Source organism: Heteronotia binoei, chromosome 13 (genome assembly GCF_032191835.1).
Source record: "Heteronotia binoei isolate CCM8104 ecotype False Entrance Well chromosome 13, APGP_CSIRO_Hbin_v1, whole genome shotgun sequence".
Lineage (NCBI taxonomy): Eukaryota > Metazoa > Chordata > Lepidosauria > Squamata > Gekkonidae > Heteronotia > Heteronotia binoei.
Window position 1 is genome coordinate 11,691,829 of NC_083235.1, and position 26,386 is coordinate 11,718,214.

Genomic DNA, 26,386 nt, shown 5'->3' on the forward strand with positions numbered 1-26,386 from the left:
CAAATGAGTCCCCAGCTTGCTGGGGGCAAAGGGTAGAGGACTGGGGAAGGCAAGGGCAAACCACCCCGTAAAAAGTCTGCTGTGAAAATGTTGTGAGAGCAACGTCACCCCAGAGTCGGAAACGACTGGTACTTGCACAGGGGACTACCTTTAGCTCTAGAGCCCCATGGAACAGAGTGGTAAGCTGCAGTACTACAGTCCAAGCTCTGCTCATGACCTGAATTCAATCCCAGCAGAAGCTGGGTTCAGGTAGCCAGCTCCAGGTTGACTCAGCCTTCCATCCTTCCGAGGTCGGTCAAATGAGTCCCCAGCTTGCTGGAGGGAAAGTGTAGCTGACTGGGGAAGGTAATGGCAAACCACCCCGCAAAAAGTCTGCCATGAAAACGTTGTGAAAGCAACGTCATCCCAGAGTCGGAAATTACCGGTGCTTGCACAGGGGACTACCTTTACCTTTTAAGAGCCCCGTGTCACAGAGTGTTAAAGCTGCAGTACTGCAGTCCTAAGCTCTGATCACGACCTGAGTTCGATCCCTGGCGGAAGCTGGGTTTTCAGGTAGTGCTACGGAAAGTGAAAAGTTGCCTCCTGAAATGTTGGATTGATTTATATATATATATATCTCGATTTATATCCTGCCCTTCCCACCGAAGTGGCTCAGGGCGGCTTACAGCATATAAAATCTAACATAGGTTTAGCTTTAAAACATCAATTAGCAACAGTTTAAAACAGTAAGTTAATAAAACATAAAACCAGCGGTCTATCAAAATGCACCCTACCACCATCCAAAGTTCCCAGTGTCGGTTAGTTGTAAGCCAACCTGAAGAGGACTGTCTTGCAGGCCCTGCGGAACTGCCCAAGGTCCCACAGGGCCCTCACCTCCTCTGGCAGCTGGTTCCACCAGTAAGGCGCCGTTACCGAGAAGGCCCGATCCCTGGTAGATTTCAAACGGGCCTCCTTTGGCCCGGGGATTACAAGCAGGTTTTGAGAACCTGATCTCAGTACTCTCTGGGGAACATGTGGGGAGAGACGGTCCCTAAGGTGGGCAGGTTCTAGGCCATATAGGGCTTTAAAGGTAATGACCAGCACCTTGTACCGGACTCGGTATATTATTGGCAGCCAATGCAGATCCCGAAGCCCCGGCCGAATGTGCTCCCATCTTGGGAGCCCCAGTAACAGCCGGGCAGCCGCGTTCTGCACTAACTGCAACTTCCGGGTTCGGCACAAGGGCAGCCCCATGTAGAGGGCATTACAGTAGTCCAACCTCGAGGTGACTGTGGCATGAATCACCGTTGCTAGATCGTCGTGCTCCAGGAAAGGAGCCAACTGCCTCGCCCACCTAAGATGAAAAAATGCAGACTTGGCAGTGGCTGCTATCTGAGCCTCCATTGACAGTGAAGGCTCCAATAGTACCCCCAAGCTCTTGACCCTGTGCGCCGCTGTCAACGGCGCCCCGTCAAAGACTGGCAGGGGGATTTCCCTTCCCGGGCCACGACGACCCAAGCAAAGGACCTCTGTCTTCGCCGGATTCAGGTTCAGTCCACTCAGCCTAAGCCACCTAGCCACCGCCTGTAACGCCCGGTCCAAGTTTTCTGGGTGTTGTCAGCATACTGATGACAACCCAACCCATACCTTCAGGCAATCTGGGCAAGGGGGCGCATATAGATGTTAAACAACATCGGGAAAAGCACTGCCCCTTGAGCCCCTCCGCAATCAAGCGTGTGTCTCCGGGACAGTTCATCCCCAATCGCCACCCTCTGTCCCCGACCATCAAGGAAAGAGGAAAGCCATTGTAGGGCCAGCCCCTGAATCCCCGCGTCGGCAAGGCGGCAAGCCATCAACCGATGGTCGACCGTATCGAACGCTGCCGATAGGTCCAACAACATCAGCACCGCCGAGCCGCCTTGATCCAGATGCCGTTGAAGGTCATCCACCAGGGCAACCAGCACTGTCTCTGTCCCATGGCCCGGGCAAAAACCAGACTAGCGGGGATCAAGGACAGAAGCGTCCTCCAGGAAGCCCTGTAGCTGCGACGCCACGGCCCTCTTGATAAGTTTGCCCAAAAAAGGCAAATTTGAGACCGGCCGGTAATGTGCCAATTCGGCCGGGTCTAACTTTTTTTCAAGAGGGGACGGACCACCGCCTCTTTAAGCGCTGATGGAAAGTCCCCTTCCATTAGGGATCTATTTATGATATCCCGTACAGGATATCTGAGCTCCCTCTGGCAGGTCTTAATAAGCCAGGAGGGGCACGGGTCCAGATTACAAGTTGTTGGGCGTGCAGATAAGAGGATCCTGTCAACTTCCTCCAGGCTGAGAGCACCGAAACCGTCCAGGACACGATCTGAAGACAGGCACGGAGCCTCGGGTTCGCTAACTGTATCTAATATGGCAGGGAAGTTGCAGCGGAGCGACACGATTTTATCCGCAAAAAAATTCGCAAAAGCCTCACAGCCTATCTCCAATTCATTAGAATTTGGTCTGCCTTGTGGCAGCGTTGTAAAAGTCCGAATTATGTTAAACAATTGTGCCGGGCGCGAAGTTGCAGACGCAATCTCAGCCGCAAAGTATGTTTTCTTTGCGGCCTTGACTGCCATCTCATAGGACTTTATAAATTCTCTATAAGATGTTCTAGTCGCTTCATCTCGAGTACGCCGCCATTGCCTCTCTAGTCGTCTGATTCCCCGTTTTAATTGCCGCAACTCCTGGTTATACCAAGGTGTCGGCTTTAAAGGGGGGCGCAGAGGATGCATAGGTGCGATCTCATCGATGGCACTGGAGAGCCTGTCATTCCAGGACTCCACCAAGTCATCTAAGGAATCAACAGGGGGCCAGGGATCCTGCAGGGCCATCAGGAACCGTTCTGGGTCCATCAGGCTCTGCTGGCGAGCTAAAATACGCTCGCCGCCTAAACAGGCTTGAGGTGGGACATCCACACGAGCCTTGAGGGCATAGTGAGCCGACCATGGCACTGCTATAAGAGCAAAATCGTTCACTAAAACTCCCGCTGCGAAGACCAAGTCTAATTTAAGGAAATTATCCTGTAGGTACGTAATGTTTGAATCAAATCTGTAGTGTAAGGATTTGTTACTTATTTTTTATAATTATGATTTGTACTAAATTGTTTATTTTTGGATATAATAAAATTTTAAAATTAAAAAACAAACAAAAAACAAACACTTGATGGGTGCCAGGAAATCATCTTCTGCCCTGTGAGGTAGATGAAGATACTGGATTTATATCCCACCCTCCACTCCGAAGAGTCTTAGAGCGGCTCACAGTCTCCTTTCCCTTCCTCCCCCACAACAGACACCCTGTGAGGTAGATGAAGATATTGGATTTATATCCCACCCTCCACTCCGAAGAGTCTTAGAGCAGCTCACAGTCTCCTTTCCCTTCCTCCCCCACAACAGACACCCTGTGAGGTAGATGAAGATATTGGATTTATATCCCACCCTCCACTCCGAAGAGTCTTAGAGCGGCTCACAGTCTCCTTTCCCTTCCTCCCCCACAACAGACACCCTGTGAGGTAGATGAAGATATTGGATTTATATCCCACCCTCCACTCCGAAGAGTCTCAAGAGCAGCTGACAATCTCCTTTCCCTTCCTCCCCCACAACAGACACCCTGTGAAGTAGATAAAGATATTGGATTTATATCCTGCCCTCCACTCCAAAGAGTCTCAGAGCAGCTCACATTCTCCTTTCCCTTCCTCCCCCACAACAGACACCCTGTGAGGTAGATGAAGATATTGGATTTATATCACACCTAGCTTGAGAATTTTAATGCAACCTGCCAGATCTCTGTATATATTGGAATATTTATTAATTTTTATGGTTTTATCTGTTTTATCTGTTTTAAAGTTATTCCCTTACATGTTTAAATATTGTTTAATTTATGTTGGATCTAATGTTGGAAGCCGCCCTGAGCCACTTGTGGGAAGGGCGGGATATAAATTCTAAATAAATAAATAAAATAAAAAATAAATATCCCGCCCTCTACTCCGAAGAGTCTCAGAGCGGCTCACAATCTCCTTTCCCTTCCTCCCCCACAACAGACACCCTTTGAGGTGGGTGAGGCTGAGAGGGCTCTCCCAGAAACTGCCCTTTCAAGGACAACTCCTGTGAGAGCTATGGCTGACCCAAGGGCATTCTAGCAGCTGCAAGTGGAGGAGTGGGAAATCGAACCTGGTTCTCCCAGATAAGAGTCCGCACTACACCAAACTGGCCTTTAGGCTACCTAATACCCCAACATAACCCTCTGCTCCCTCTTTCATCACCAGCGGACTCACCTTTGCAGCAGCTTTGGTACCCAGGATTGGGGCACCGGTTGTGGAGACCCCATTCTAACAAATGCTGCCCTCCCCTCTGCAGATACCCCGATGCTAGAAGATGGAGAGGAGGGAGGGGTGCGCCTCTGGCACCTGGTGAAGCCCTCCGAGGAGCCGGAGCTCACAAAACAGGCACAAGAGCGGCGCAGCAGCCTCCGAGAACGGGCCAAGGCCATCCCCGAGATCTACCTCACGCGCTTGCTTTCCATGAAGGTAAGAGCCCTGCCCATGTCTGCCTCCCCTTCGAGTCTCAAAAACACACCGGTCCTCCCGGAACAGTGTCTTTTCAAACTGGGAAAAGGGTTCTTGGTACACACCTGCAAGAGGAATAGAATGAAGATCCGCCCCCCCATATGGATGCTGGACTGTATTATGTTTAAGAACGTGGCAGCGTGTTCCTGCACAGATATTTCCAAAGGGAACAGCCATCTCTATGAGGGGAGGGACGGCGGCTCGGCAGTAGTGCATCTGCTTGGTAAGCAGAAGGTCCCAGGTTCAATCCCCGGCATCTCCAACTAAAAAGGGTCCAGGCAAGTAGGCATGAAAAACCTCAGCTCGAGACCCTGGAGAGCTGCTGCCAGTCTGAGTAGACAATTCTGACTTCGGGGAGGGACGGTGGCTTAGTGGTAGAGCATCTGCTTGGTAAGCAGAAGGTCCTAGGTTCAGTCCCCGGCATCTCCAACTACAAAGGGTCCAGGCAAATAGGTGTGAAAAACCTCAGCTTGAGACCCTGGAGAGCCGCTGCCAGTCTGAGTAGGCAATACTGATTTATTTAGTTTTGCTGGTTTCTAGTCCGCCCTTTCCCAGGTCGTCCTCAGGGCGGATTACAACATAATAAGTTAAAATGGCATCATAAGACAGTTAAATTTAAGCAGTTAAAACCATTACAATGAAATAAAATAAGGCAGCGTCCGTGATATGTACATTCTTCACAGATTGAGACACAGGATGCGGTCAGCGCAGGGAGGCCGATTAGCTGATGTGAGGACGCCCGCCTGCCTCAGCCAAAAGCCTGGCGGAACAGCTCCGTTTTACAGGCCCTCCAGAAAAGCGGTAAATCCGGTAGGGCCCGCATCTCCTGGGGGAGCTGATTCCACCAGGTTGGGGCCAGGACCGAAAAGGCCCCGGCCCTGGTCGAGGCAAGCCGGACATCCTTTTTGGGCCAGGGATGGTCAGAAGATGTTGCTTGGCCGATCGTAGAGGCCTCCGGGGCCTTTATGGGGTGAGACAGTCCTGTAGGTATGGCAGTCCCAGGCCGCATAAGGTTTTGAAAGTTAATACTAAAACCTTGGAACGGATCCGGTACTCAACTGGTAGCCGGTGCAGACTGCGCAGCAGCGGCCGACTGACCTGCCCGTACAGGCATTTCAGTCAGCAGTCGTGCTGCTGCATTCTGCACTCGCTGGAGTTTCCGGATCAGTCCCGAGGGCAAGCCTGCGTAGAGCGAGTTACAATAATCCAGCCTGGAAGTGACTGTTGCGTGGATCGCTGTGGCTAGGTCCTGGGGAGGGTCTTTGATGGACCGAGGGTCTGATTCAGTATAAGGCAGCTTCATACATTCACGTGTATCTGTTAAAAAAATCAGCAGGGGCCGTGGCTTAGTGGCAGAGCCTCTTCTTGGCATACGGGAGGTCCCAGGTTCAGTCCCTGGCATCTCCGGTTGCAAAGGACCAGGCAGGAGGTGGTGTGAAAGATTCTGGAGAGCCGCTGCCAGGGTCACAAATTAGGCATTTGCCCCGGGTGCCGGGACGTGGGGCGTCGCCGAATTGGGCTCCCTCTTGGTACCCCAGACAAATGCCTAATTCGCCTCCCCGGCGCGCTCAGAGGAGCAACGCCAGCCTCCCCTTTACCCGCTTGGACGAGGGCATTCAGCAAAGCATTCTCTTAAGAGATTGCAGGACACGACTTTCAAACTGGCGAAAGTGTTCTTGGTATGCGTCTGCAGGAAGACAAGTCTGAAGATCTGCCTCCCTGTATATGCTGAAAACCAAAAGGAGGAGAACACAGATAAGGAGGAAAGGAAAGGTCCCCTGTGCAAGCACCAGTCGTTTCCGACTCTGGGGTGACGTTGCTTTCACGACGTTTTGCCGGCAGACTTTTTTACGGGGTGGTTTGCCATTGCCTTCCCCAGTCGTCTACACTTTCCCCCCCAGCAAGCCGGGTCCTCATTTGACCGACCTCGTAAAGATGAAAGGTTGAGTCAGTCTCGAGCCGGCTACCTGAAAACCCAGCTTCCACCGGGGATCGAACTCAGGTCGTGAGCAGAGCTTTAGGACTGCAGTACTGCAGCTTTAACACTCTGCGCCACGGACTCTTTACAGATAAGGAACCACCTTTTAAATGCAAAGTACCTGTGTTCTGCAAGATGCTACACAGGTTATATAGATAATTATATTCCAAAGATATTCCACAATATACAATCACTAATGAATTATACACAGTGCTAGACAGACTCCTCCGTAGGTGTTATGTTGGGACAAATGTAAGCGTCCAAACAGTCAGATTCTTAAAGCAGTAGCACACAATTCTCCTTGTAGCTCAACTCTCCATCCTCAGTTGTTGTAGACATGGTGTAGAATGATATGCCTAATGCAACGCGATGTCCGGATATGTCCGCGTTTCAAGGATGGAAATTTTTAATCGAGATCCCCTTAATAAGATTCTTCTTTTTGAGTGGAAAACTCTTTGGAGTGCAGGAATTATTCATTGGGAGGTGAGTGTATACTTCGTGGGATGGAAAGGGACTCACCTTCGCAATTATGTCGTCTCGTGTCATTCTTTGTATATCTACTTCTATTTGTGCTTGTTGTAGGGTTCCACTTGGATGAAGTTATTCACCTGACAAAGGGCTCTGTCATAAGAACATAAGAGAAGCCATGTTAAATCAGGCCAGTGGCCCATCCAGTCCAACACTCTGTGTCACACAGTGGCAGAAAAATTTTATATACACACACACACACACACACACACACACTGTGGCTAATAGCCACTGATGGACCTCTGCTCCATATTTTTATCTAAACCCCTCTTGAAGGTGGCCATGCTTGTGGCCGCCACCACCTCCTGTGGCAGTGAATTCCACATGTTAATCACCCTTTGGGTGAAGAAGTACTTCCTTTTATCCGTTTTAACCTGTCTGCTCAGCAATTTCATCGAATGCCCACGAGTTCTTGTATTGTGAGAAAGGGAGAAAAATACTTCTTTCTCTACTTTCTCCATCCCATGCATTATCTTGTAAACCTCTATCATGTCACCCCGCAGTCGACGTTTCTCCAAGCTAAAGAGTCCCAAGCGTTTCAACCTTTCTTCATAGGGAAAGTGTTCCAGCCCTTTAATCATTCTAGTTGCCCTTTTCTGGACTTTCTCCAATGCTATAATATCCTTTTTGAGGTGCGGCGACCAGAACTGCACACAGTACTCCAAATGAGACTGCACCATCGATTTATACATGGGCATTATGATACTGCCTGATTTGTTTTCAATTCCCTTCCTAATAATTCCCAGCATGGCGTTGGCCTTTTTTATTGCAAACGCACACTGTCTTGACATTTTCAGTGAGTTATCTACCACGACCCTAAGATCTCTCTCTTGGTCAGTCTCTACCAGTTCACACCCCATCAACTGTCCTTACGGAGCAGTTGTTTTGCATTTAAAAGGTGGTCCCTATACATTGCATTTCAGAACATTGCAGCACGTCCCTGCACAGATAATTACAAAGGGGAACAGCCGTCCCAGTCTGCGTCTGTAGGGGAAAAAAACCTGCGGGGGCTTCAGCTAGGGTTGCCAGGTACAGTTCAAGCAATATCTAGGGACTTTGGGGGTGGAGCCAGGAGACTTTTGGGGCAGAGCCAGGAGCAAGATTGTGACAAGCGCAGTTGAACTCCAAAGGGGAGGTCTGGCTATCCCATTTCAAGGGACCACACGGCTTTGAGAGCCAGTTTGGTATAGTGGATAAGTGCGCAGACTCTTATCTGGGAGAACTGGGTTTGATTCCCCACTCCTTCACTTGCACCTGCTGAGATGGCCTTGGGTCAACCAGAGCTCTTGCAGAGTTGTCCTTGAAAGGGCAGCTGCTATAAAAGCACTCTCAGCCCCACCTACCTCACAGGGTGTTTGTTGTGGGGGAGGGGAAGGTAGAGGAGATTGTGACCACTCTGAGACTCTTGAGAGTCAGAGTATAGGACGGGATATAAATCCAAAATCACCATCTTCTTCTTCAATGCCTTCCCCTCCATTTGGAAATAATGAAGGATAGGGGCGCCTTCTTTGGGGGCTCACAGAATTGGACCCCCTACTCCAATCCTTTTGAAACTTGTGGGGGGGGGGTATTTTGGGGAGAGGCACTGGATGCTATGCGGAACATTTGGTGCCTCTACCTCAATAAACAGCCCCCCCGCCAGAGTCCCAGATACCCACCGATCAATTATCCATGATACCCATAGGGAATAATGGAGTGCCCAGCAGACATTTCTCTTCTCCCCACCCCACCCCCTGCTTTCTGATGATCCTGAAGGGGGGGAAGGGCCTCCAAACCAGGGAATCCCCTTCTCTCAACTGGGGATTGACAACCCTAGCTATGGCTCAATGGAAGAGCCTCCGCTTGGGACTGGCATCTCCAGTTGAAAAGGACAAAGGCAGGAGTTGATGGGAAAGATGCTGGAGAGCAGCTGCTAGTCTGAGTAGACAGTGCCAACTTTGATGGACTGGTGGTCTGATTCAATACAAGGCAGCTTTGTGCATCGGTGTCTTGTGGCATCTGAAAGAACAGTACCATTGTGAATTTGGTTTTGGCCCATCAGATGAATAGAGGGTGTAACCATTTTGTAAATACCATTACAGCTGAAATTAAAAGTGGGGAAAGAGAAGAAGATGATGATGATGCTATATCCTTCCTTGTACTCTGAATCTCAGAGCAGGCACAATCCCCCTTCCCTTCCTCCCCAACAGCAGATACCCTGTGAGGTTGGTGGGGCTGAGAGAGCTCTCCCCAGAAGCTGCCCTTTCAAGGGCAGCACTGTGAGAGCTATGGCTGACCGAAGGCCATCCCAGCAGCTGCAAGCGGAGGAGTGGGGAATCAAACCCGGTTCTCCCAGATAAGAGTCCGCACACTTCACCGCTACACCAAACTGACTCTCCTAAGAGAACATAAGAACGTAAGAGAAACCATGTTGGATTAGGCCAATGGCCCATCCAGTCCAACACTCTGTGTCACACACAGTGGTTAAAAAAGCAAGGTGCCATCAGGAGGTCCATCAGCGGGGCCAGGACACTAGAAACCCTCCCACTATCCCCCCCCCCCCCAGCACCAAGAATACAGAGCATCACTGCCACACTCTGGTCTTTTTAAGTGGAGATGCCGGGGATTGAACCTGGGACCTGCTGCTTGCCAAGGAGAGGCTCTGCCACTGAGCCAGGGTCTCAGCTCAAGGTCTTTCCCACCACCTCCTGCCTGGTCCTTTTAACTGGAGATGCCGGGGATTGAACCTGGGACCTTTTGCCTGCCAAACAGAGGCTCTGCCACTGAGCCAGGGTCTCAGCTCAAGGTCTTTCCCATCACCTCCTGCCTGGTCCTTTTAACTGGAGATGCCGGGGATTGAACCTGGGACCTTCTGCATGCCAAGCAGAGCCTCTGCCATTGAGCCAGGGTCTCAGGTCAAGGTATTTCCCAGCCCCTCCTGCCTGGTCCTTTTGACTGGAGATGCTGGGGATTGAACCTGGGACCTTTTGCCTGCCAAGCAGAGGCTCTGCCACTGAGCCAGGGTCTCAGCTCAAGGTCTTTCCCATCCCCTCCTGCCTGGTCCTTTTAACTGGAGATGCCGGGGATTGAACCTGGGACCTTCTGCATGCCAAGCAGAGGCTCTGCCACTGAGCCAGGGTCTCAGGTCAAGGTCTTTCCCATCCCCTCCTGCCTGGTCCTTTTAACTGGAGATGCCGGGGATTGAACCTGGGACCTTCTGCATGCCACGCAGAGGGCTCTAACGCTGAGCCACAGCACCTCCCTGTGATGAATGCAGCAGAACCAGAGTGGGAATTGGAATGGAATGAGGGAGAGACTTGTTAGAAATTGTCCAGGTGGGAATCCTCATCAAAGCACAGGAACAGATGGGGTTGTTACATGCAGCATGGATTTTGGAGAGAAGTCCCTGTAAGAGCCAGCGGGAAAAGTAATCCGTCCTGACTGGGTGCGGAGGAACCGGTCTGGTCGGACCAATGTGGATTCAAATCAGCTCTGCAAAACTGCAGGCTGAGAAGGGACATGCAAAATTCAAATCTAATCAAGGAAAGTGCCAAGATCATGCGGTGGTTCATCAAAAATCGCTGACACCTTTTTTAGAAAGGGTGGGGAGAGGTCAGTCTAGGTAGGATATTCCGCAATGATAGGGAATCAGAAAGCCCAGGACTTTGTTTCGTTCCTGGGTGGGGGAAGTTGTTCTTGAATGTTTCAATGAATTCTGATTCAGCAGTTGCAGGCCAAAACCTTCCCTTGAAGTTCTTTTGAGAGCCAGTGTGGTAAACTGTGCGGACTCTTATCTGGGAGAACCTTAAGTTTGATTCCCCACTCCTCCACGTGCACTTGCTGATGTGAGCTTGGGTCAGCCACAAGTTCTCTCAGAGCTGTTCTGCTGAAGAACCGTTTCTGTCAGCGCTCTCTCAGCCCCACCTACCTCACAGGCAGTGTTCCCTCTGAGTTGGCATGAGCTAGCTTACAGATGTTTCGCCTCCAGCTCACACATTTTTGTCTTAGCTCAGGAAATATAGCCCCAGAGTACAATAATTTATGCAGTAGCTCACAACTTTAATGCCAGTAGCTCACAAAGTAGAATTTTTGCTCACAAGACTTTGCAGCTTAGAGGGAACATTGCCCGGCTTCATTTTGTTCTCCAAGGCCAGACTTGTCAGTTGTTCCAGTCACCTTTTGACTTCCTATTTTGGCGTTCCAGTCCCCCATGATGAGGAGGACATCTTTTTTTGGTGTTAATTCTAGAAGGTGTTGTAGATCTTCATAGAACTGGTGCACTTCAGCCTCTTCTGCATCAGTGGTTGGGGCATAGGCTTGGATTACTGTGATATTGAATGATTTGCCTTGGATACGGACCGAGATCGTTCTGTCATTTTTGAGATTGTATCCCATTACTGCCTTCCTCACTCTCTTGTTAACTATAAAGGCCACACCATTTATTCTACGGGACTCTTGCCCACAATAATAGATGTAGTGATCCTCTGAGTTAAATTCACCCATTCCCATCCATTTTAGTTCGCTGATTCCCAAGATGTCGACGTTCAGTCTTGCCATCTCTCGTTTGACCACATCTAGCTTAACTTGATTCATAGATCTTACATTCCATGTTCTGATGCAGTATTGCAGGGGTGGCCAACGGTAGCTCTCCAGATGTTCTTTGCCTACAACTCCCATCAGCCCCAGCCAGCATGGCTGTTGGCTGGGGCTGATGGGAGTTGTAGGCAAAAAACATCTGGAGAGCTACCGTTGGCCACCCCTGCAGTATTGTTCTTTGCGGCATCGGATTGTTCTTTCACCATCAGTCACATCCACAGCTGAGCGTCTTTTCGGCTTTGGCCCAGCCACTTCACTCTTTCTGTAGTTACTTGAACGCTCTTCCCCAGTAGCATATCGGGCACCTTCTGATCTGAGGGGCTCATCTTCCAGCGCCCTGTCTTTTAGCCTTTTGTTACTGTTCATGGGGTTTTCTTGGCAAGAATACTGGAGTGGGTTGCCATTTCCTTCTCTAGTGGATCACATTTAGTCTGGGTTCTCAGCTGTGGCCTGTCCATCTTGGGTGGCCCTGCACGGCATAGCCCACAGCCTCACTGAACCACACAAGCTCTCTCGCCACGACAAGGCAGCAATCCATGAGAGGGGCAGGGACGTTAGGAGGATAAACTAGAGGAGAGGAATAAAATTGCAAGCCACTTTGGGAAAGGTGGAAGATAAAATAAATAAATAAATGGCCTCTAGACTAAAGTTAGTCATGAATGTGCTTGTGCGCCGGAGACCGATGCGTTCACCCATGGTTGCGCCTTTAACCTGAGAGCATAAGCTTTTGCCAAACCTGATGCAGGTACAGGTTACTGCAAAATGGCCAAAGGCGCCCTGTGGTGTTACCGCTGATCACCTTCTGGGTGGCTCTTTCCTCCTCTGAAGGGGACGTTGCAGAAGTTTGTGGACGACGCCTTCCAGGCCGTGCTGAGCGTGAACCGCCCCGTGCCCATCGCGGTCAAGTACCTGTTCGACCTGTTGGATGAGCTGGCAGTCCGGCACGGTGTCCACGAACCTGAGACACTGCACATCTGGAAGACCAACAGGTGAGAGAGAAGGCACCTTGGCCAGAAGTGAGAGAGTTGAGATTCTCCTGTCGATGGTGATGAGCCAGGGCCAGAGGGCAAAGGGAACCTCTTTAATTGGGGAGGGACGGTGGCTCAGTCGTAGAACATCTGCTTGGTAAGCAGGAGATCCCAGGCTCAGTCCCCGGCATCTCCAACTAAAAAGGTCCAGGCAAATAGGCGTGAAAAACCTCAGCTTGAGACCCTGGAGAGCTGCTGCCAGTCTGAATAGACAACCTTTAAAGCCCTTTATGGTCAGGGGCCTGCCTATCTATGGGACCGTCTTTCTCCGCATGTTCCCCAGAGAGCACTGCATTCAGGGACACAAAATCTACTGTCCATCCCTGGACCAAAGGAGGCTAGGCTGTGCTCTACACGGGCTAGGGCCTTCTCGGTAGCAGCACCAGAAATGTGGAATGCTCTCCGGAGGCCATAAGGGCCCTGCGGGATCTCTCTAGTTCCCGCGGGGCCTATAAAACTGAATTGTTGCGACAGGCCTTTGTTATCTAACCGGGAGAGGACTGCCACCCCACATCATTATAGAGCTACAATGCTATGTGATCACCATCAGAAAAGAAGGACTCGCTTATACTGAAGCGGTACAGCGCCGCATAACGGTTTTAGATTGTAACTGTATTTTATCGGTTTTTAAATTGTAAATATAAATGTTGTTAGCCGCCCTGAGTCTGCTTGCGGAGAGGGCGGGATAGAAATTTAAGGTAAATAAATAAATAATGCTGACTTTGATGGACCCAGGGTCTGAGGCAGCTTCATATGTTCATGTCCAGTTCCTGTCACACTTTGCCCAGTACCTCAGGTGAACCAAAATTTTACCCGTCAGAAGTAAAATTATGGCACTGGTAGCATTTATATCTCAAAACAGAATAAGATTTAAAAAAAAATAAGTATAAGATTTATTTTAAACAGGCTGGGAAGGGAGAAAATAGAAACAGGTTTGTAGGATTAGAATTTGTCGGCAGGCAGAAACACAAACTTAAGTACAGGGACACCTTTGTCCGGCAAGTTGTTATTTTATAAAAACAACCAGTGTTTCCCTCAGCTGGACGACGCTTCTTAAAATTAACCTCGCTGGTAAAGGTTTTGATTTTTAAATATTCACACTAGCGCTCTCTCTGAGGAACTTACTGTGGCTGCGTCGGATCTCCCCACTTCAGACCCTTTCTCCCCCGCAGTTATTGACCAGTTTCACACTAGACTTTTAATCCTGGTTTAGCCCTGTCCCCAAACTGACATTCTACACTAGAATCAGAGTAACCCAGTCGATGACTCTATGACATATTCTGTGATTTTAGTGTAGAAGAATGTCAGCTTGGGAACAGGGCTAAACCAGGATTTAAAGGCCTAGTGCGAAATTGGTTATTCTCTTCTCAGGAAGAGCTTTTTTTGTTGCAGGAACTCCTTTGCATATCAGGCCACACAACCCTGATGTAGCCTGTCCTCCTGGACCTTACAGGGCTGTAAGTATAGGGCCTACTGTAAGCTCTTGGAGGATTGGCTACATTAGGGGGTGTGGCCTAATATGCAGAGGAGTTCCTGCAAAAAAAAAAGCCCTGGCTATAACCCTGGATTCTGTCATCTTTGAGGGCCCTTTACTCTTTGCCCCTCAAATCCTTTTGCCAAGTTCCTTTTTCTCTGCTTGGGATCTCAGTCAGTCTTCTGGGATTCCAAATTGATGCAGGAGCCTTTGTCCCTCTCGCAGTGCGTTCCTGTTCCTTCACACAAATGGAGTCTGCCCGTTAGCCTTGGGATCAGAACTCTTCGCCAGAGCCTTTTAACTCGTGATGCTCCGGGCCACAAACTTGAGAGCCTCCCCAAAGAGCGTCTGTTAGCTCCGTCTCTCGCACAGACAAGAGCTCTGATTTAGACTCCAGCTCTGTCTCAAGCTGAAGCGATTTCTCTCTCGCTGCCTCTCTTAGCTGGTACTGTTGTTACCATTAGAGGTTGTCAGTCGGGCTGCCAAGCCGCTGGGCCGGGCGGAGGGGTTCTCCCACCCAGGAGGTTCCCAACCCTTCCGCCCAATGTGGGGCACATGACATGACCCGCAAGCGGCGTCACCGCATTGGCGACATCCTAAATTGGCCGCTCTAGGCATTTCCAAGAAAACTCTATGGTTTTCCTGGATGCTCCAACAATTTGGGAGGGGAAACTCTATGTTACAAGGCCTCCAACAATGTGCTGGGGGACTTGGCAATCCTAGCTGTCAGCCAATCACAGGCAACTCTAGCTGTCAGCCAATCACAGTGAGTTCCTCCAGCTGTCTCTCCCAGAGATTTCCATCCAGTCCATCACAGGTAGCCATATTGGTCTTTCTGTAGCAGTAGAAAAGAGCAAGATTCCAGTAGCACCGTAAAGACTTAACAATTGTGGCAGGGTGTGAGCTTTTGTGAGTCACTGCTCACTTTTCAGATACCGTAGGTGCGGGAACAGAAAATGGACGGATTGGGAGGGAAGGCAGCAGGGCGGCAGTAACTGTCCTACTCTCCATTGCGCCTCCCAAAGTCCTAACCTCCTTGTCGCCCTCAGTTTACTGCTGCGCTTCTGGGTGAACACCCTCAAGAACCCACAGTTCATTTTTGACGTGCGTGTCTCCGACAACGTGGATGCCAACCTGAGCGTCATCGCCCAGACGTTCATCGATGCCTGCACAACCGCCGAGCACAAAGTCGGGAGGGTACGTATGCGCTGGTGCCAGCCCATGTGGTAAACGGGGCTGAGGCCTAGGGATGGCTATTAGCCACAGTGTATTGTTGTAACTCTGTCTGGGGCAGTGATGCTCTGTATCCTTGTTGTTTGGGGGAGACACAGTGGGAGGGACACAGTGGGAGGGCTTCTAGTATCCTGGATCTCCTGATGGCACCCGGGGTTTTTTGACCACTGCGTGTTGGACTGGATGGGCCACTGGCCTGATCCAACATGGCTTCTCTTATGTCTAGGGCAAGTGATGCTCTGTATTCTTGGTGTTTGATGGGGGCACAGAGGGCTTCTAGTGTCCTGGCCCCACTGGTGGACCTCCTGATGGCACCTGGGTTTTTTGGCCACTATGTGACACAGAGCATTGGATTGGATGGGCCATTGGCCTGATCCAACATGGTTGTTCTTATGGCTGGGGCAGTGATGCTCTGTATTCTTGGTGCTTGGGGGGGCACAGTGGGAGGGCTTCTAGTATCCTGGCCCCACTGATGGACCTCCTTATGGCACCTGGGTTTTTTGGCCACTGTGTGACACGGAGTGTTGAACTGGATGGGCCATTGGCCTGATCCAACATGCTTCTCTTTTGTTCTTATGCGACACAGAGTGTCGGAATGGATGGGCCATTGGCCTGATCCAACAGGGCTTCTCTTATGTTCTTATGTGACACAGAGTGTTGGACTGGATGGGCCATTGGCCTGATCCAACATGGCTTCTCTTATGTTCTTATGTGACACAGAGTGTTGGATTGGAGGGGCCATTGGCCTGATCCATCATGGCTTCTCTTATTTCTTATGTGACACAGAGTGTTGGATGGAGGGGCCATTGGCCTGATCCAACATGGCTTCTCTTATGTTCTTATGTGACACCGAGTGTTGGACTGGATGGGCCATTGGCCTGATCCAGCATGGCTTCTCTTATGTTCCTATGTGACACAGAGTGTTGAACTGGATGCACCATTGGCCTGATCCAACATGGCTTCTCATGTTCTTATTATTGATATCGCACAGCAATTCCCTTGTGCTACATGGTTTACAGTTTGCACCACCGGTCACATTTGGTTCCATGTGATGTATTGTCCCACTTTTTACCCAAAGAGCAACCCCCCAGGAAGGATTTTGCTGAACACTTAAGATTGGACAAACCTTCTAATATTTCCCCCCCACAAAAAATGAGAAAATAACCAAAACCTAGAAAGCAGACGGGTGGAAATCTTCATGTCACTGTGGCCATATAAGAGAAAGAAATTTAAAACGTACAATGGGAGTTAGGTTTTATGATGACAATTCTATTTCAAGAAGCATTTTAAGGTAGATGCTGAGCTGATCTAATTTAACACACCTTCCAGTGATGTCAGGGTGTGTGTGGCATATGCAAATGAGCTGTGCTAATGAGCTCCGGCGCCTCTTTTTCTACTAAATCACCCCTGCCCAGAGGGAAAAGGGGGAGGGGAGCCTCCATCTTAGGTTAAGGACAGGAAACTCGTTGCAGCTGTGCTGGGATTCCAGATTCACCCGTGGGCGTCTGTGGTCTCATCTCGTTGGGGATATTGCTTCCCTGATTCAAGAGATTCAGCAGAAGAGCTGAAATCTGTTTCGAAAGCCAGCATCTCTTTAAATCAATGAGAACACCTGTTTCCCGGGCACCTCTTGCAGTTTCGGCCTGTTTTCAAATACGCATGCGGAAGTGCTGATTCCAGGTGCCTCCTGCTTATTTGTCGTGTGGGAATAGCTTTACTCCCATCAGATTTGCAAGACGATTAGCATCCAGGTGCGAGTTCAGCCGCGTTGCGTCACTCCGCCGCTTAATCGTCCGTGTTGCAAAACATACATCTCCCACGTCGTAGCAGCATCCGAGCGTGTAAAAGGCAGGAGCGCCCTGTAACAGTGGTTAGAAAGGGGTCCCAAATCCAAGCAGCCGTGAATAAAAACCGCATGCCGCTAGGGGAGTCTTTTTCTCCCAGTTTGCTGTAGTGGTTAAGTGCACAGACTCTTATCTAGGAGAACCAGGTTTGATTCCCCGCTCCTCCACCTGCAGCTGTTGGAATGGCCTTGGGTCAGCCATAGCTCTCGCAGAGCTGTCCTTGAAAGGGCAGTTTCTGTCAGAGCTCTCTCAGCCCCACCTACCTCACAGGGTGTCTGTTGGGTGGGAGGAAGGAAAAGGAGACTGTAAGGTATCCTGAGATTCAGAGTGAAGGGCAGGGTATAAATCCAATATCATCATCTTCTTCCCTAGTTGGGACACAGAGCAGTTTTTAGAACATTGTTTTACCCTTCTCCATTTTGTCGCAATAACACTGCGAGGTAGGCCGTCTGAGAGTTTGTGGCAGGCCCAAGTTCTCCCAGGTCACCCAACATCCTAGTCTGACACTGCATCCCCTACTCCACACTTTCTGATTTGGACATCTGCACTGGCTTTGAGATTTTACTGGGTGTTGCCTGTGCAGTTAAGCCAGTGTAATTAACAAATTTTTAAAATGCTTTAACATTAAATCTGACCTTTTCAGGGTATTTGTAGGAGAGACACAAGGCCTGGCCCGCAGTCTCAGATCTGAGCCTGCTTCGGCGGGGAGGGCGGGATATAAATAAAATTGATATTATATATATATATATATATATATATATATATATATGATAAAATATACCTCCATACCCTAGTACTTGATCTATGAGCCAGTTTGGTGTAGTGGTTAAGTGTGCGGACGCTTGTCTGGGAGAACCGGGTTTGATTCCCCACTCCTCCACTTGCACCTGCTAGCATGGCCTTGGGTCAGTCATAGCTCTGGCAGAGGTTGTCCTTGAAAGGGCAGCTGCTGTGAGAGCCCTCGCCAGCCTCACCCACCTCACAGGGTGTCTGTTGTGGGGGAGGAAGGGAAAGGAGATTGTGAGCCGCTCTGAGACTCTTCGGAGTGAAGGGTGGGATATAAATCCAATATCTTCATCTACCTCACAGGGTGTCGGTTGTGGGGGAAGAAGATAAAGGAGATTGTGAGCTGCTCTGAGACTCTTTGGAGTGGAGGGCGGGATATAATTCCAATATCTTCATCTACCTCACAGGGTGCCTGTTGTGGGGGAGGAAGATAAAGGAGATTGTGAGCCGCTCTGAGACTCTTCGGAGTGGACGGCGGATATAAATCCAATATCTTCATCTACCTCACAGGGTGTCTGTTGTGGGGGAGGAAGGTAAAGGAGACTGTGAACCGCTCTGAGACTCTTCGGAGTGGAGGGCGGGATATAAATCCAATATCTTCATCTACCTCACAGGGTGTCTGTTGTGGGGGAGGAAGGGAAAGGAGATTGTGAGCTGCACTGAGACTCTTCGGAGTGGAGGGCCGGATATAAATCCAATGTCGTCATTAACATCATCATCATGAGGAGTAGCTCTGGTTGTGTAGTGGTAAAGCAGGAAACACTCTGCACATGCTCAGTAACACTCTTGTGTCTCCTTTAAAGTATTGTTATGTGTTCCAGGGCTGGGTTTTGTTTTAGAGGCCCAGCCTCCAGTTACTACTTTAGCCTCTCGTTTTCAGGTTGAGTTTTGGTCGTTTTCTGGTTTTTTGTTTTTAACAGATCCAAGCGGGCAGCCGTGTTGGTCTGAAGCAGTAGGACAAAGCTGGAGTCAAGTGTCACCTTTAAGACCAACCAAGTTTTATTCAGAACGTAAGCTTTTGTGTGCTCTCTTAAGCGCACTTCATCAGATCAGGTATCGTGAGCTGAAATACAAGCAGTTTGTTGATTAAGAGGGCAGACTAACTGATCCCATGGTCACATAAAAACAGTGTGGCTTGGCCATTTGGTCTGGATAGCCATAAAAGGCAATAAAATTCCCTGCCGAATGGTGTTTCTGCAAATCTAGGTGAATCACAAAAGGACATGAACAAAGCAGGACTCCTGCTTTGTTCAACTGCTTCAGACCAACACAGCTGCCCGCTTGGATCTATCCACAAAAGGACATGTCTATCACAGTTGTAGTCCACCCAACTGGTGGACTTTTATGGCTATCCAGACCAAATGGCCAAGCCACACTGTTTTATGTGACCATGTGATCGGTTAGTTTGCCCTCTTAATCAACAAACTGCTTGTATTTCAGCTCACAATACCTGATCCCCTCATCTGATGAAGTGTGCTTAAGAGAGCACATGAAAGCTTACGTTCTGAATAAAACTTGGTTTGTCTTAAAGGTGTAACTTGACTCCTGCTTTGTTTTTAACAGTTCCAGGGTTTCTTTTGAGCAGGAACACACAGAAATACAGTTCCGGCTGGCTTGGCATCAGGGCTTATGGAGTTCTGGCCCCACTGGTGGACCTCCTGATGGCACCTCAGGGTTTTTGGCCATTGCATAACAGAGTTTTGTACTGGATGGACCATTGGCCTGATCCAACATGGCTTCTCTTATGTTCTTATGAGTGTGGCCTAATATGCAAATAAGTTTCTGCTGGGGGTTTTCTATAAAAAGGCCCTGTGAGAAACAATGGTGACATCAGAGGGTGTGGCCTAATAGGCAAATGAGTTTCCGCCGGGCCTTTTCTACAAAAAGGCCCTGTGTGAAACAATGGTGACATCAGAGGGTGTGGCCAAATAGGCAAATAGGTTCCTGCTTGGCTTTTTCTACAAAAAGGCCCAGTGTGAAACAGTGGTGACATCAGAGGATGTGGCCTAATAGGCAAATGAGTTCCTGCTGGGATTTTTCTACAAAAAGGCCCTGTGTGAAACAATGGTGACATCAGAGGATGTGGCCTAATAGGCAAATGAGTTCCTGCTGGGCTTTTTCTACAGAAATGCCCTGTGTGAAACAATGGTGACATCAGAGGGTGTGGCCTAATAGGCAAATGAGTTCCTGCTGGGCTTTTTCTACAAAAAGGCCCAGTGTGAAACAATGGTGACATCAGAGGATGTGGCCCAATAGGCAAATAGGTTCCTTCTTGGCTTTTTTCTACAAAAAGGCCCTGTGTGAAACAATGGTGGCATCAGGGGGTGTGGCCTAATATGCAAATGTGTTCCTGCTGGGTTTTTTCCTACAAAAACAGCCCTGAACTGTTCTATAAACAATTCCCTGAGGAAAGGTCTGAAATACCACTAAGAGCCAATGTAGTTCAGTGGTCTAGAACAGGGTTTCCCATCGCGGTGCCTATGGGCATCATCATGCCCACAGCACCTCTGCTTGCACTCACCTAGTGTTTTTAAAAAATTGGGTGGAGCCAGGTGGGGCTTTTGCCCAGAAGGGCTTCTGATTGGCCGTTGGAGATTTGATTAGATGTGCAGTTTTTTTTCCTTTAAATATTGCTTTATCAACAGCTGCCACCACAGCATGAGGATCTGCACTGTGTGACTGAAGTGAAACTGTGGCAACCATTTCGTGGCTGACCCCCCCTCCTGGGGTGGCCATTTTGTGGCAGCCATTTTGTTCCTGCCCCCACCATGCCGTGTCAGAATTCTAAATGTGCCCACAGGATTTGGGGACCCCAGTCTAGAATGTTGGATGAATATTCGGAAGGCCTGGGCTTGAATCCCTGTACATGCTACGGACGTTTGCTGGGTGACCTTGAGCCAGTCACATTCTCGACCTAACCTCCCTCACAGGGTCATTGTCAGGATAAAATGGAGAAGGATGCCAGTTGCTTTGGACCCCCATTGGGGAGAAAGTGAGGTGTACAAAGGAAGTAAATAAATTGGCTTTTTTTGTAGCAGGAACTCCTTTGCATATTAGACCACGCCCCCTTGATGTAGCCAATCCTCCTGGAGCTGACAGCAGGCCCTGCAATAAAAGCCCTGTAAGCTCTTGGAGGATTGGCTACACAAGAGGGGTGTGGCCTACTATGCAAAGAAGCACCTGCTACAAAAAAAGGCCCTGAATAAATAAAATCAGATGCTAAAGAGTGCTTTGCATTAAGGTTGGGTGACCAGATGGCCTCTTTTTTAGAAGACGTGTCCTCTTTTTATGGTGTCCTTCAGGGGTTTTTTTGTAGCAGGAACTCTTTTGCATATTAGGCCACACCCCCTTGATGTAGCCAATCCTCCTGGAGCTTAAAGGAGGCCCTGTACAAAGAGCCCTGTCAGCTCCAGGAGGATTAGCTACATCAAGGGGGTGTGGTCTAATATGCAAAGAAGTTCCTGCTACAAAAAAAAAAGCTCTGGGCCACACACCCCTGATGTAGCCAATTCTCCAAGAGCTTACAGGGCTGTTTGCACAGGGCCTACTGTAAGCTCTTGGAGTGTTGGCTACATCAAGGGGGGTTGTGGCCTAATATGCAAAGGAGTTCCTGCTACAAAAAAGCCCTGATTGTAATGAAAGATGCCCCTCTCTTGACGATAACATTGTCAAGTAAGTCCTTGGGCATAAAAAGGCTGTGGAAGAGCCTCAGGTGCTCGGGAAAGAGGCTGCACTGGTGAAGATCAGCGTGGTCCGACTGGTTAAGCGGGTTGTTACCCGAGAGGGCAAAGATGAACTCTGGATGTTTAATAAAAAAGGTGTTTTTGTGCTCAAGTTCCCAAGGGCTTGTTTTCCTCCTCGCTTTTCTTCACTTCATGTGAACCCTTGGGTCGTTACGGGTGAGGGCAAAGTTGAATGCTGGATGTTTTTAAAAGTTCCCAAGAGCTTGTTTCCCCCTTCACTTTTCATTCACTTCACGAACCCTTGGGCTTTGCATCCGAGTTAGAAAACGCCCGTCTGTGGATAAAAAGGTGAAGGTAGCCCCCTGTGCAAGCACCAGTGGTTTCCGACTCTGGGGTGACGTTGCTTTCACAACGTTTTCACGGCAGACTTCTTACGGGGTGGTTTGCCATTGCCTTCCCCAGTCATCTGCACTTTCCCCCAGCAAGCTGGGTACTCATTTTACTGACCTCGGAAGGATGGAAGGCTGAGTCGACCTGAGCTAGCTGCCTGAAACCAGCTTCTGCCAGGATCAAACTCAGGTCGAGAGCAGAGAGTTCAGACTGCAGTACTGCAGCTTTACCACTCTGTGCCACGGGGCTCTATAGCATACATAAAGTCATTTCCGACTCTGGGGTGACGTTGCTTTCACAACGTTTTCACGGCAGACTTCTTCCGGGGTGGTTTGCCATCGCCTTCCTCAGTCGTCTACACTTTCCCCCACAAGCTAGGGACTAATTTGACCGACCTCGGAAGGATGGAAGGCTGAGTCGACCTGGAGCCGGCTACCTGAACCAGCTTCCGCTGGGACCGAACTCAGGTTGTGAGCAGATAGCTCAGACTGCAGCACTGCAGCTTTACCAGTCTGTGCCACGGGGCTCTCTTTTTCATAGTCAGGAAAGGAGGAAAGGTCCCTTGCGCAAGCACCAGTCGATTTCGACTCTGGGGTGATGTTGCTTTCACAATGTTTTCACAGCAGACTGTTTTACGGGGTGGTTTGCCATTGCCTTCCCCAGTCAGCTACGCTTTCCCCCCAGCAAGCTGGGTGCTCATTTTACTGACCTCGGGAGGATGGAAGGCTGAGTCATCCTGGAGCCGGCTACCTCAACCAGCTTCCGCTGGGATCGAACTCAGGTCGTGAGCAGAGGGCTCCAACTGCAGTACTGCAACTTTACCACTCTGCGCCATGGGGCTCTGTGGATAGCGTCCTACAAAAGATACTTCCCAGATAGCTGGGACGCTCAGGTTATTATTTGACAAAGGCGGTGGCTGAGCGAAAAAACGGAAGCAAAGAAATCCAGGACGGTCCCCATACAGCTGAGTATTCAAAAATGACCTTCATTCGGGTTACCGTATTTTGAAAAACAAAACAGAGGACGTATTTCCGGGCTGACTACTTCAAACAAGCCGTCGCTCTGACACATCTCATTGAAGCTTTGATAATGGCTCCTACTATGGATATTCTTAACCTTCCAACCCCCAAAGAGGACATTTTCACCAAAAGAGGATGGACACCAGGGCTTTTTTGGGTAGCAGGAACTCCTTTGCATATTAGGCCACACCTCCCTGATGCAGCCAATCCTCCAAGAGCATACAGGGCTCTTCATACAGGGCCTACTGTAAGCTCCGGGAGGATTGGCTACATCAGGGGTGGAATTCTAGCAGGAGCTCCTTTGCATATTAGGCCACACCTCCCCAATGTAGCCAATCCTTCAAGAGCTTACAGGGCTCTTAGTGCAGTGAATACTGTCAGCTCCAGGGATGGCCAGAAGTCCCTTTGGAGTTCAGTTGTGCTTGTCACAACCTTACTCCTGGCTCCACCCCAATGTCTCCTAGCTCCACCCCCAATGTCTCCTGGCTCCACCTCAATGTCTCCTGGCTCCACCTCAATGTCTCCTGGCTCCACCCCCAATGTCTCCTGGCTCCACCCCCAATGTCTTCTGGCTCCACCCCAATGCCTCCTGGCTCCACCCCCAATGTCTCCTGGCTCCACCTCCAATGTCTCCTGGCTCCACCCCCAATGTCTCCTGGCTCCACCCCAATGCCTCCTGTCTCCACCTCAATGTCTCCTGGCTCCACCTCCAATGTCTCCTGGCTCCACCCCCAATGTCTTCTGGCTCCACCTCCAATGTCTCCTAGCTCCACCCCCAATGTCTCCTGGCTCCACCTCAATGTCTCCTGGCTCCACCCCCAATGTCTCCTGGCTCCACCTCCAATGTCTCCTGGCTCCACCCCCAATGTCTTCTGGCTCCACCCCAATGCCTCCTGGCTCCACCCCAATGCCTCCTGGCTCCACCCCCAATGTCTCCTGGCTCCACCTCCAATGTCTCCTGGCTCCACCCCCAATGTCTTCTGGCTCCACCCCCAGTGTCTCCTGGCTCCACCCCAATGCCTCCTGTCTCCACCCCCAAAGTCTCCTGGCTCCACCCCAAAGTCCCCAGATATTTCTGGAATTGGGCTTGGCAACCCTAATTATTGCTCTGGTTCACGTTTTGCAGGAGCGAATCCTGCAAGGTCATTGATTGCTGTGTGGGAAAAGTACTTCCCTCCCTCCTCCCCATCTTGGGTTTTTTCTCGGTCACCTTCATGGGACGTCGCTCATGTTTGCTTTTGTTTAAATGACGCATTTCAAGCTCGAGAACGTTCTTTTTACTGTCTCTTGTAAATATGCTTTAAACTGTTCTGTCAGGGAGGGCAGAGTAGGTGGGGGAGGAATTGCCGGTTTTGGGAACATTTTACTTCTCCACCAGAAGCTTGAAAGCTGCCTGTTTTGCTTTGTCTTTTTTGGTCGAAGCATTTGTTTAGTGCAGGAGGCGGTCAAACTTGCTTAGCGCAAGAGCCGCACAGAATTATCGTCAAGAAGTTTGAGAGCTGCAAGACATCAACATCAGACGTCTGAGCGCTACAAGGCAGGCATATAGATGGAGGGGAGAGGTGGAAAGAAAGCATCTTTAACTGAAATACATTCTCCAAGCCGGCCGACCAAGTAGTGGGGGGGTTGAGAGCCACACCAATATGTGTGAAAGAGCCACAGTTTGGCCACCCCTGGTTTAGTGTAAGGGGAGAGGGAGCCAAGGTGGTGCCTATGGTTGCCAAATCCAGTTTAAGAAATCTCTGGGGACTTTGGGCATGGAGCCAGGAAATTTTGGGGGTAGAGCCAGGAGACATTGGGGGCGGAGCCAGGAGCAAGGTTGTGACGAGCATTGTTGAACTCCAAAGGGAGTTCTGGCCACCACATTTCAAGGGACCGCGCACCTTTTAAATGCCTTCCCTCCATTGGAAATAATGACGGATAGGGGCGCCTTCTTTTGGGGCTCCTAGAATTGGACCCCCTGGTCCAATCCTTTTGAAACTTGGAGGGTATTTTGTGGAGAGGAAATGGATGCGATGCTGCAGATTCGGTGCCTCTATCTCAGAAAACAGCCCTCACATGGCCCCAGATACCCATGGATCAATTCTCCATTAAACCCTATGGGAATTGGTCTCCATGGGGAATAGTGGGCCGCCCAACAAACATTCCCCAAATTTCTAATGTTTACACTCATTTTCTGGAATGCCATTGCCAGTTACAATCCTTCAGCATTTGAGCCTCAAAAGATTATACCCCCCAAAAATCTTGTTGGTCTCCAAGGTGCGACTGGACTCACACAAAACCCACCAGGGGCTGAAAGATGGCACTACTTTTGCCACGTGGCCCCGATCCAAGTCACAGCTGTGGGCACGTGCGGATTACTTTTCACAGACTTTTTACAAACCTCCTCTGGCCTGTACCACTTCAAACCTCAACTGAGGGCTTACATAGTGAAAAAGACAAGAAAAAGGATTTACCGGCCCTTGGGAAACACACAGATTAAGAAGTGTTTTAGCCCAGCCAGCTGAGGTTGTCAACTCCGACTTGGGAAATACCTGGAGATTTTGGGGGTTGGACTTGGGAAGGGTCAGGCCCGTAGCCACGGGGGCACAGAGGGCACTGCCCCTCCACCCACCCCACCCCTCAACCCGGCTCCTCCTTTCCCCGCCAGGCAAGTGCTTGATTTGCCTCCCGCCGCCACCGTGGCGGCGCTTCACTCGCTCACCTCCCCCCCCCCCCCGCGCTCGCAGCGACTAAACCTAAGCCTCGCTGCCGGCTTCTTCTTGCAACCCGCACCTGCGCATTTTGTTAAGACACTGGGGGAAGGAGGGGCCGTGTTGAGGGAGGGAGGGTTGGGTGGACAGGCTGTGCCCCCGTGGCTGCGGGCCTGACCCTTCCCAAGTCCAACCCCCCAAATCTCCAGGAATTTCCCAAGCTGGAGTTGGCAACCTCAGCCTAGGAAGCCGGCTGGGCTAAAACACTTCTTAACCTGTGTGTTTCCCAAGGGTTGGTAAGTCGTTTTTCTTGTCTTTTTCACTATATAAGTGGGGGAGAGGGGGGTGAGTGGAGCGGCGGGGGGGCAAGCGGAGTGCCGTAGCGGTGGCAGGTGGGGGCGAGCGGAGCTCCGCAGCGGGGGAGAGACACCATTCACCCTAGAGCCGCTCCTGCCCCCCCACCCAATCTTTCCACTGCTGTTCTTGCAGCCCCACAGCTCCCCCCACCTTTTCTTTTCTCTGGGGCCCCTCCACCAGAAATTTTCTTGCTACGGGCCTGGGGAGGGTGGGGTTTGGGAAG

The 26,386-nt window shown here is 50.1% G+C and overlaps 1 protein-coding gene across 1 annotated transcript in view; it reads left to right on the plus strand.

Moving 5' to 3' along the window:
- LOC132581839 (plexin-B3-like) overlaps nucleotides 1–26,386 on the plus strand; it is a 169,398-nt gene that overhangs the window by 128,704 nt on the left and 14,308 nt on the right. Inside the window, 3 exon segments of the mRNA XM_060253256.1 lie at nucleotides 4,367–4,536; nucleotides 12,485–12,645; nucleotides 15,208–15,355. Of these exon segments, the coding sequence (XP_060109239.1) occupies nucleotides 4,367–4,536; nucleotides 12,485–12,645; nucleotides 15,208–15,355 (479 nt within the window).